The sequence below is a fragment of the Ursus maritimus genome (assembly GCF_017311325.1).
Source record: "Ursus maritimus isolate PB19 chromosome X unlocalized genomic scaffold, ASM1731132v1 scaffold_X1, whole genome shotgun sequence".
NCBI lineage: Eukaryota > Metazoa > Chordata > Mammalia > Carnivora > Ursidae > Ursus > Ursus maritimus.
The window spans coordinates 56,648,668-56,661,167 of record NW_024423319.1 but is presented as its reverse complement, the minus strand read 5'-3'; the positions used below and the strand labels follow the sequence as shown (position 1 = coordinate 56,661,167).

The following is a 12,500-nucleotide window of genomic DNA, read 5'->3' as shown; positions in this document are numbered from 1 at the left end:
AAGAGGTCCATGGGATGACTTCAATCTTTTGATATTTTTGAGGGCCCGTTTTATAAGACAATATGTGATCTATTGTGGAAAATGTTCCATGTGCACTTGAATGTATATTATGCTGTTTTAGGATGGAGTGTTCTGAATATATCTGTTAAGTCCATCTGGTCCAGTGTATCATTCAAAGCCATTGTATCCTTATTTTTTTCTGTTTAGATGGGATCTGTCCATTGATCTAAGTGGGGTGTTAAAAATCCCCTAATATTATTGCGTTATTGTCAATTAGTTCCTTTATGTTTGTTACTCTTTTATATACGTGGGTGTTCCCATGTTGGGTGCATAAATATTTATGATTGTTCTATTTTCTTGTTAGATTGCCCCCTTTAATACTATATAGTGACTTTCTTTGTCTCTTCTTACAGTCTTTGTTTTGAAGTCTATTTTGTCTGATATTAATATTGCTAATTTGGTTTTCTTTTGGGATCCATTTGTGTGATAAATGTTTCTTCATCTGCTCATTTTCAATCTGCAGGTGTCTTTAGGTTTAAAATGAGTCCATTGTAAGCAGCATATAGATGGGTCTTCTTTTTTAATCCATTCTGACATTCTATGTTTTTAGATTGGAGCATTTATTCCATTTACACTTAAAGCAGTTATTGATAGATACATATTTATTGCCATTTTATTACTTGTTTTGTCTTTGTTTCTGGAGATTTTTTCTGATCCTTTCTTGTTTTTTGTCACTTTTGGTCTCTCCTTTCCACTTAGAGTCCTCTTTAATATTTCTTGCAGGACTGGTTTAGTGGTCAGGAACTCTTTTAGTTTTTGTTTGTCTTGGAAAGTCTGTCTCCTTCTATTCTGAGTGGTAGCCTTGCTGGATAGAGTATTCTTGGCTGCAGATTTTTCCCATTTCGCACTTTGAATATGTTATGCCACTCCCTTCTGGCTTGGAAAGTTTCCATTGAGAAATCTCCAGCTAGCCTTATGGGTTTTCCCTTGTAAGTTAAGGACTTTTCTCTTGCTGTTTTCAAGATTATCTTCTTTATCACTCTATTTTGCAAATTTAATTACAATATGTCTTCATGTGGGCCTGCTTCTGTTGATTTTGATGGGAGTTCTCTGTGCCTCCTGAATCTGGATGTCTGTTTCCTTTTCCAGATTTGGGATGTTTTCAGCTGTTATTTCTTCAAGTAAATTTTCTGCCCCCATTCTCTCCATTTTCCGGGACTTATATAATATGAATGTTATTACGTTTGATGGAGTCACTGAGTTATCCCTACTCTACTCTAGTGTTCCATAATTCTTTCTCTTTTGTTCTGCTTCATTAATTTCCATTACTTTGTCTTGTAGGTCACTAATTCATTCCTGTGCTTCTTCCAGCCTGTTGTTCATTGCATCAAGCTTGTTTCCAATCTCGTTTATTGCAGTTTTCAACTCTGATTCTTTGTTAACTCTTTTATCTCTGTGATAAGTGTCTTACCTGTGTTGTCTGTTCTTTTCTCAAGCCCAGTGAGTATCCTTATGATTGTTACTATAAATTCTACATCAAGCCTGTTACTTATATCTGTTTTTGCTTAGATCTCTGCCATGGCCTTGTTTTGTTCTTGCATTTGGGATCATTTCCTCCATCTTTGCATTTCGTCTAAGTCTCTGCTTTTTTATGTTCAAAAAGCCAATCATGGGGTACCTGGGTGGCTCAGTCGGTTGTGTCCAACTCTTGATTTCAGCTCAGGTCGTGATCTCAGCTCCATGCTCAGTGGGGAGTCTGTTTGAGATTCTTTCTTTCCCTCTCCCTCTGCCCCATCCCCCACTCATGTTTGCTTTCTCTCTCTTTCTCAAATAATAAATAAATCTTAAAAGAAAAGAAAAGCCAGTCATTCTCCTACTCCTGAGAGTAATGGCCTTATGAGGAAGAGGCCATGTAGTTCCCAGTGCCTGATCCTTTAGGGTGTGTCTCCAGTATGTGCTGCACATACTCTGCTGTTGTGTTTTGGCTGCTCTGTCCTTTAGGCCAGTCATGTGCAGTTGCTCTTTGGCTGCTCTGGGAGGTTTTGGTCCTTGGCCTAAATGTGGCAAGTTTAAATAAGGTGTGCTCTCATATGCTTGTGAAATGAGACCTGTCACCATCTCCACCAGAACTGAGGCCTTTTAGAACTCACTGCTTGGTAGGGGTGATGTGGGTATGGGTTTATGCTGGTCTTCTGGGGGAGGGTCCCACCATGATGGGACTGAGGCAAGCATGTCTGGAAAGGGCAGCCTCACCAGTGTGCAGGGGGTAGGGCTTGGTGTATATAAGTTAGGCAAGTACCGTTGGTGCTGCACTACTTCCGGCCAGTATGTGTGTTTATGCTGAAAGGCAGGGGATGGAAATGGTGCTTGCCAGCAACTTTGTTCCTGAGAGGTATCTCTGAATATTGCCTCTCAGGGATGCACTCTGAGAAGTGCAAATAATCTCCCCCCTCTGTGCCCCAGGCCATCTTCAGATCACTGTTTCCACACTTTTTGCCCTCTGGGTTGTTTGCCTGACTTCTCTCCAGGAGCAGGACAGTACCCTCCAGACTGTATCCCAGCCAAGCCTGCTGATCTTTAAATTTCCAGGTTTTAAGCCCTACTGGTTGACAGAACTCAAAAAACTCGGCCTCTCTCATTCTCCAAGCCATTGGCTTTGGGGAAACCCTCTTATCCATTTCCCTGTGTGTACCTCTCTGTCTCACCCTTCTCTAGACCACAGCTCCTTCTTCTGTGCAGCAGCTAGGATCCATTTCTCCCCTAAACCACATCCCCACACTTTCTGCCTTCTTTCATGTGGCCTTTTCTTTCCCTTTAATTGTGGAGGTTGCTCTGCCAGTCTTCAGGTCAATTTCTGGGGTATTTGGGATGATTTGATAGTTATCTATTTGTGTTCATGGGATAAGGCAAGCCTAGGGTCTTCCTCCTCTCCCCCACCCTTTTTTAAAAAGATTTTATTTATTTATTTGACAGAGATAGAGACAGCCAGCGAGAGAGGGAACATAAACAGGGGGAGTGGGAGAGGAAGAAGCAGGCTTATAGCAGAGGAGCCTGATGTGGGGCCCCATCCCATAACGCCGGGATCACTCCCTGAGCCGAAGGCAGACGCTTAACTGCTGTGCCACCCAGGTGCCCCCCTCTTCCCCTTTTTAAAAAAGATTTTCAAGGGTGCCTGGGTGGCTCAGGTGGTTAAGCATCTGCCTTCAACCTAGGTCATGATCCTTGGGTTCTGGGATCGAGCCCTGTGTCAGGCTCCCTGCTCAGCAGGGAGTCTGCTTCTCCCTCTCCCACTGCCCCTCCCCACTGCTCATGCTTTCTCTCTCTCAAATAAATAAAAACTTAAAAATTATATAAAGATTTTCAGTCTGTAGCTATCAAAAAAAAAAAAGACCTTGGGAATTTTATGTTAGTGTTAAAATTCATGCTAACCCCTCAAACTTACTTTCTCTTCTTTCTGTTGACCATCCATATTATGGGGGCTATATTAAGATAGAGATAAGATAGTTTGAGATAGAGATGATGGTATCAGAATAATATTTTATTCTCTCATCATCTCATCCTGACCAAGGTTGCTAGAACTGACATCAGCCACCTCAGAATGGAGTTTGTGAAAGTAGACAACCCATTACTCTCATTCAGTGCACAAGGCTTGATAAGCTTGATTTCTTTTTTCCTCCCTTCTACCCTGTATCTCTACGAACTTTGTCATTCCTTCTCACTCTACCACTTTTGTAGGGTCCCTAAAACCACCCAGGTGTTTGATGGTTAAGTACAAAGACTTAGAAGACTCAGCCTGTGGTCATAGGCCTTATTTCAGTGAGAGACTGCAAAGTAAAATAAGAAAAGGGAAAAGGCAAATGGGGCAAAGCTTGTAAGAAACCAGGTACAAGCTTCTAAGGATCCTCTTCCATTGGAGTCATATAAGATGTACTTAATTCCTCCACTAATGAAATATGACAATACATGTAAGATGTTGTCAGCCAAGGAAGCTCATTAAAGACTGAGCAGTCAAGGTTATTACTAGCAGCTGATCACATAAACACACTCTATCTGGCATGTCCAGAATTCCAGACTGGAAGGAAAGTAGTAGTTGCTCAACATAAACCATATTATTTAAACAAACAGTTTAGGCACAGTGCATCACTCTTACTATTCAGAGAATGTTTTCTATCATTGTAGGGAACTGTTTACCAGTGAAGTCCCCAGATGCCAACCAAGAGCCAACCTTGCAAGCAGGCCTTTCTAATAATGGCAGTCTTGAGATACTATGTGAACTCTTCTGCACACTACTATATAACTGTCTTTCATAAGTACATGGCAAATTTTGTATTTTCCCATTGTCTACCTCTGAGTATAGAAATTCTTCTCAGTAGGCATTACTGCCTCTTCTCCTCAATGAAGCCCTTACTAAGCTGGTACGGTTCTCTGGTCAGTAGCCATTTTGGTCACCTTCCATTCATCTTCTGTCCACAACTCAGTTGCCAATCATTGTCCCCAAGTTGAATTATAAGAACATTCCAACATTCTAACTCTAGCCCATATCTCATCCCAATAGACTTAACACTCTCCCTATAGCTAATATTAATGGCTACTGATACCCCATTTTTTTAAAAGATTTTATTTATTTGACAGAGACAGCCAGCGAGAGAGGGAACACAAGCAGGGGGAGTGGGAGAGGAAGAAACAGGCTCCTAGAGGAGGAGCCTGATACGGGGCTCAATCCCAGAACGCTGGGATCATGCCCTGAGCCGAAGTCAGACGCTTAATGACTACACCACCAGGCGCCCCAAGATACCCATTTTTAATTCTAACACTGTGAGCAACTTTCACTTGTAAACGTCTTATAATTACTTATTAGGAAAAAAATTGAAAACCAAGATCACTCTGTGTAGCATATCAGACTCGAAGAACATACTAATCAGTTTTCAGTAAGAAACTCATAATCCACTTGCAAGAGAATATGTTTCTTAGGTCATTCACATTGTTCCTAAATGTCAGTGCTAGAATAATCTAACCCACTGTCTTTCAAATTGCAGATCTCACCTATTATTAAGTAATAAAATAAGCACAGTGACTCTCAGGAGACTTTTTATAAAAAATAAAATAGAGGAGAACAGCAAATATCAGTGTTCTGTACTTAGTATGGGTAAATATTGTGAAAATTTTGTTTCCGTGGAGTGTATGTGTGTCTGTGTAAGATAGGTCATGGGTCATAATGTAAAATTTATTCTGAGTCATGGTTAAAAAATATTTGAAAGCTGTTGATTTAGTCGAACCCCATTAGCTACATATAGAGGTCCAGAGAAGGGAAATCACTCAGTGATTTCACAGTACATAACTTGTCAGTGGCTGTGTCTAGAGTCCTTTCTTACTTATGGGAGTAGGGCTATTGAATCCGAATGAAATTTATATTTGGTTAGACTGGCCCTTCATATCAAGTAAAGAGAAGATGAATGTAAATCTTTTTTAATATTTAAAATGACACATCAAAGAAAAAAATGCTACTTTCCGAGGTTAGGAGCAGCACAATTAGGGGAATTTAGCTAAGTTAAGGAAACTTGGATTAAGAGATGTTAGGTCAGTAAAATCAAGAATCAAGTTATAGCTACTAGAATAATAGTGAGCAGGACCTGAGTAAAGGAGCAACTTAAGACATGTTTTTTTTTTCTAACTTATGATATGTTTTAACAGATGTAGACCCTCTTTCACAGTACCACACAAACCAGTCTAAAACCAAATGAAAGCTAAACTAGAGGTTGAAGCAACCTACCTACCCATCTCTACCTAGCTCAGTCTTGTAGACATGACTGTAGGCCTCCTTACAAATAGGTAAACCAGACACAGAAATAGCTCTTGTTTCTTTTATCTTTCATTAACATTGCCTGCAAACACTGCCAGTTATTTTTTCACCTTAGTCTTTACTGATATACTAAATAGGCTGTTCCATTTTTAAAATAAGTGTTGTAAGAGCTGTTTCAGAGAGTAAAAGTACTTACCCTAATTAGAAATCCTGTCATCTAAATGCCCAGCTCATATTTACAGAGTCCAAGGTACCCATTCAAGCATTTAAGGTAAATATTGTTTTGAACCAGTGGTCTGTTGGAACTAAGCTATGGCTATATGAAGTTACTAGTGAGATTGTTTTTGGCAGATTTTTTTAAAAGGATTTTGCTCTTCAAAAAAAAAGAAAAAAGTTTGGGGGCACCTGGGTAGCTCAGTTGGTTAAGTGTCTGACTCTTGATTTTGGGTCAGGTCATGATTTCAGGGTTGTGAGATTGAGCCCTGCCTTGAGGGGGAGTGGGGAGAACTGGAGTCTGCTTCTCTCCTTCTCCCTCTGCCCCTCCACCTGCTTGGGTTCGCTGTCTCTCTCTTTCTCTCTCTAAAATAAATAAATCTTTAAAAAAGTTTGAAAATGTCTCTTAGATGCTTAGTTTAGGCACTTTTGGAAATGAATACATTATCTCATGTTACCTACAGTTACCAAATTATTACTTCTGTATTTTAAATCAGTGACATGAAGGAGTTATATACCTTTTAAAGTCCTTAACTGATTAGTTAGTTGGGTCTTTCATGTTCCTAAGGACTTAATCAAAACAGGATATGTAAAGAGAGTCCATTTCACTTTAACATGGTGTCACAACTATGGTAGTTGATCAATTCTTTATATTATCATGCTTTATTAGATACTTGAAAAAAATGTGGTTACAACTTTGAGTTTCTTAGGACATGAAAAAAAGATACCTAGTTTTAAAAAAGAAGAAAATCATCAGTGCCTTTTGTGTAGCTAATTATCAATTTTAAATTGAGGATACTTTTCTAAAATTGGACATGACAACTAAGAGGTATTAATTGAATTGTGATCCTCAAGGATATTTTAGCTACCATTTTGATTAGTACTGTCCTCTAAAGAATAAATTGACATAGGGTAATGACTTGAATGGGAACAAAGAGAACATTAAAGTTATAAAAACATTAAGTCTCTGCTAGCATCTGTTTGGAGTTTAATAATTTGTTTGAATTTCAAAGGTTCTAGGTTTAAGAAAATTGCTTATCCACTGGGACTGGCCACTTTAGGAGCAACTGTTTGCTACCCAGTTCAGTCAGTAATAATTGCAAAGGTAAGTTCCTTTTAAGTGATAGCTACATTTCAGTATTTGTTTGAACTCTTAGTGTGACAATATTTAAATGTCCTAAGTGTCTGCAACATTTAATTTTCAGAGAAATATAGTGAATGTTAACTCTTACTTTGGCAAAATCACATTACATTTCAGCATGGTAAATGCCATTCTTAATTACATGATCATCACAAATAGGATAAATTTGTTTAAATATAATTCAACAATATTAATGCTGCTTTGAGGATTCAGTTCAGAGACACTGAATTAGAATTTATGGGGAGAAATACCGCTCCATTGCTGAGCTATGTGAAATTCAATTTTTAATTAACAGAAAGTTATATCTGCTGGCTGCTGTCAGTTCATCAGATTAGTATAAAAATCAGCAAATTTGTAGATGACAGAGGCTTCTGAAGGTTAAAAAAATCATACATATAAATTCAATTTTTATACCACCTAGAACTATGTAAAATTTTCCAGGAGTCTGTATTATAGCTGTTTTGTCATTTTTCTTGTGAGCTTACCTACAAATCCAAACATTCTCCTAATGATTTGAACAGTTTGTGCCAGTATTTTACTTTTAATACATATTCGGATTGAGAAGGAGAGCTTTGGGTGATGCAGTATTTTCTTCCTTTTCTTCTTTTCTTAATTACCGACATTTAACATTTCTTCCTTACACTTGAACCAAAGTGTAGTGTTACCAGAATTTTCTGTACTTGTATTCTCATGACTACATTTCCTTAATTATTGATGTTGATAAAACTGCCTACTCAGTATTTTAAGAATGACAAGGATATAGTGCCTTATGTAGTTTGTAATGTGATCAAACTATAAAAGTTTATAGCAAAGAGGGCATTATTCATTAAATCTAGTTACAGTTGAGATACTTGATCCAAAATGATAAACTTATTTTTTATAAATTTTTCCTTAGAATTTATATTGGAATTAGGCACTTAAATTCATATCATATTCATGCTGAAAGAAACTTTTGAGCTTATTATATTCAACTTCCTCATTTTCTCATTTACTGATCAGAAAACTGTGGCCCAGAGAAGTTTCACAGTGATTGATTTGTCCAGGGTTCTATTCAGTTTCAGGTGTCCTGCTTCCCTGTCCATTTTTCCTCCCAGTGTGTAATGCTGCCACTGAATCTTTTTTGTTAGAGTAATGCCTTAATGTTTTTTAAATAAAATTGGTTACTACTCATCCTTAAATAATTTAAGTGTTATAGAAAAGTATAGGGAAAAAAAAACAACCACCTGGAACTCTTTCATCCAGAAAAATGTCAGTATTAACATTTGGTGGAATGTTGTCTAGACATTTCTTTATGCATATATAGTGATAGAAAGATAGATGGGTGAATAGGCAGATACAGTTTCATAATAGGATAATATTATACATCTTATTTTTAATTTTAAGAATTAAGTATTAAACTTAATTTTACTCTAACAGAAGGAAAATAAAAGAATTCCTGAACTTCAAATAAAAATTTCTATGATAAAAGAGATATTAATATGATTTCTGAAAGTTATTCTATGGTTAAATAAACTGATTGTTACTGAAATTCCTAGATTTGAGACCCTTGCTTTTCCTTTGACTGGCATATAACAATGTCATGTGTAATATCTGCTAGATTCTAATATATGTATATATATAAATATATCATAGATGCTTAACCTGATATCCATGATAGACTTCAGAGTGACTCCACCACCCCAAACTATGAAGAATTTTAGGTATACAATAGATGCCTTCTAATTTGATAATGTTAGGACCAGTAGTTAACAATTAATTAAAAATATTAAAGTGGAAAGTTTTTAAAAATCATAAATATGGACCTTAAATATTTTATTTCAAATTGTAACATAAATGTGCTTCCGTTTTTCTCTCTTTTGAAGTAGGTATTTTCTATGCGTATGGGTCTCCTAGTTGAAGATCCGTAGCATCTTTCTTAGAGTTAGCCATATCTGTAATATGTCTTCTCCTGTTTTCAGTTTAGATTTCCTTAAAATAGAATGAACACTTAAAAACACTTTAAAAATAATATGAGTGTAGAATCCTCTTAAATTATTATTTCTCCCAGCCTTTAACAGTTGAGTTGCCCACCTCTAATTTGACTTTATTTATTTATTTAGGTAAATCATTTTTTAGTCTTTACAAAGCATTTAACTTGATTTTCCTGTGGATAACAATTCTCTTCACACTCATATTTCATCCTATTATGTTACATTTAATTTTTTTTAATTATAGTAAAACTGGTGTAGAGACTTAGAAATAAATTAACGATTCTTGGTAAGTATACAAATCACTTGTGAAAGACAATACTTAGACATATTTGAGAGTACCTACTATTGATGAATATTCAGCATTTGGTAAACATCATTTATTATACATTTTTAAGACATCTTTAGTTAATCAGACAAATCTCTTTAAAGGATAACAGGTGAGAGCTCTTCTACTATATGGGTATTTTTCTTAAGGAAAGGACCCATACCTTTCAGGAGATTCTCCAGGAGGTCTGTGACATAAAAAAATCACAAAATGATAGTCCAGAAGGTTCTTTGAAAAAGTCACACTCCAGTTATTCACCATTTTGGAAATATACTTCAAGATGGGATTACTTTTTGCTTTTTATGATTTTCCTCACACTGTTTTCATTAACTTACATAAAGAATATCAAGTAATGTCTTTGAAAACTATAAAATATCTAGGAGTAAACTTATCAAATAATGTTCTAAGACCTATTTATTTAAAACTATCAAACTTTACTGAAAGGCATTTTTAAAACTTTGAATACATTTAGAGATATATCTTGTTTCTAGATGAAAGGACTGACTATTGGAATATGGCATATGTTCCCAAATTTATAAGTTTAATTTAGTTCTTATAGAATTCCTGGATTTGTAGGGAATATGACATTCATTCAACCAGTATTTGTTTTCCATTTACCATGTATTGGTAACTATGCTAGCATAGACAATAAAATAGACCAAAAAAAACCCCAAAAACAAAACCAAAAGAGAATGTCCAAAAATAAATATATCAAGTATGTCTTTGTATACACTGTGGGGTAGGGGGAGGGTATAGTAAAGTTGTCATTTCAGATCAGTGTGTAAAGAAAGGATGGATTGGTTATTCCAGACAAGTGTTGAAATAACTGGCTTTTTGGAAAAAAATCTTAGACCTTTACCAGTTATCATGCAAAAATAAATTTCAGGTGGACTAAAGATCTAATCATAAAATATAATACTATAAAAATATTAGAAGAAAGAAGATAAATATTTCTGTAATGTTTAGATAGGAAAGGGCCTCTTCAGCAAAACACAATCCAGAATCCATCAAAAAAATTTAATGTATTTTACTGCATCAAAATTAATACATTTCTTCTGATCACAATATAACATATACGAAGTTAATGGATAAATAAAAAACTGGGAAAACTATTTGCAACATCTATAACAAAGGACTAAATAATGGGCTTCCTATATTAAGAGCACCTATAAATTAATAGGAAAAAGATAAATGCCCTTTGAGAAAATGAAGAAAGTAAACAAACAAGCAATCCACAAAATAAGAAACATAAATGGTGTAATATATGAAAGATGCTTAACTTTATCAGCAATCAAATAAATGCAAATTTAAAGATCATTTATATATTGGCTTTTAGTCTTTCAATTTGATAAAGATTTAAAAGACTCATAATAATACTGCTTCTGGTAAATAGGGTAGGAAGACATATTTTTGTTGGGAGTATAAATTACTACAGTGTATCGCTGACTTTATGGAGGCATTGTGGCAATATTATCAAAAATTAAGATGTGTATAATCTTTAATCCAGATATTTCACATCCAGGAATTTGTACCAAGTAAACACCACAAAGATGTGTGGTCCCAACTGTATGTGTAAGAATGCATGCTTATAATTGTCCAAAAAAAGGAGATATCCCATATTCCCCAAAATAGGTGTTTATTAAACTAGCTTTGGCATATCCATTGTGAACACTAACTATGCAACTATTATAAAAGAAGCAGATCTACAGGTATGTAAACTGATATGGAAACATCTCTGACAAATTGTTAAGCTTTTAAAGTACCAAATCTCAATACTTATAGTGTGATCCTATTTGTGTTTTTAAAAAGGAAACAAGCTGAGTGTATATGTGTGTAGTTTATTTTAAAATTTAATTTAAAATATAATTGAGATTGTAGAGTATAATCTGTTCTCTAATCTCATCTTTTCAATTCAGTGGTTCATCATGGAAATCCATATCAGTGCATATAAATCTAAAATCTACCTCATTCCTTTTTGGTAGATCTATATTAAGTATCAACATTCCATTTGTTTTAAAATATGTTGTGTATGTATCTAATGCACATATAAGAGGAAAATCTGAGGAAGAATAGCCACACGACTGACCAAAATTACATTGTGGGGAGGAAGAAGACTTTCTCTATATTAGTGGATTGATTTATTTTTCTTAAATGTAAGTATATACTTAGCAAAACAATTCTATTTTAAGCAATAAAGTCACAGTTTGAAAAAGTTTTATAAGTTCATGTTAATAAAAAGTATAATCCTGGAAAGCTTCCAGAACCTCATTAAAACTTGAAAAGTCAATAGCTATTGAAATTACTTCAGCCATAAGGAGCAAAGGATGGGAAAAGAATACAAAGAAGAAATCAGGAGATTTTTAAAGGGAAAGAGATATGAATGAAAGTAACCTCAGCTTCAGGAATTCACTCACCATCCTTGCCTCTGCTTTGGTGTGTTTGTAGTTCATTTTGTATTTTATGTTTGTACCAAAAAAGAATATTATTCTCTGGAGAAACACATTAATACTTTTTTATGACAGGAGAAAGCACTATAAAAATTTGAACAAAAGTATTAACATTGTAGCATCTTAAAATCTTATTTTCTCAGCTTATTATCTCAAGCTGTCTCCCCAAACTTCTGTTAAATAGACATAGTTTTAAATTCACATATTATAGTGTGAATGCAAACTATACATTGTTAAGAATTTATTTTTCTAAGAGCAGTTTTAGGTTCACAACAAAATAAATCAGAAGGTACAAAGATTTCCCATTCAACCCCTGTTCCCACACATGCTTAGCATCCTCCATTATCAACATCCCTTTTCAATATCCCCCATTAGAGTGGTACATTTGTTGCAAGTGATAAGCCTACATTGACACATTATCACTCAAAGTCATAGTTTACTTGAGGATTCACTCTTGGTGGTGTACCAGCTATACATTTTTTTAGCCTTTTACATGAGGCAAATGATTTTTCATATAAGATTTAGAAAATGGTTTTTTCTGTTATATGACCTAGAGATTTATATCTTTACTGTTGATTCTGACCTGAGTGTTCACATAAAATAC

At 35.2% G+C, this 12,500-nt stretch overlaps 1 protein-coding gene across 3 annotated transcripts in view; it reads left to right on the top strand.

Annotated features, from left to right (window-relative positions):
* APOOL (apolipoprotein O like) overlaps positions 1-12,500 on the top strand; it is a 111,147-nt gene that overhangs the window by 66,777 nt on the left and 31,870 nt on the right. For all 3 annotated transcript variants that reach the window (XM_008700617.2, XM_040630291.1, XM_040630299.1), the window contains exon 6: positions 7,027-7,118. In XM_008700617.2, the coding sequence (XP_008698839.2) occupies positions 7,027-7,118 (92 nt within the window). The remainder of the gene's footprint in view (positions 1-7,026; positions 7,119-12,500) is intronic.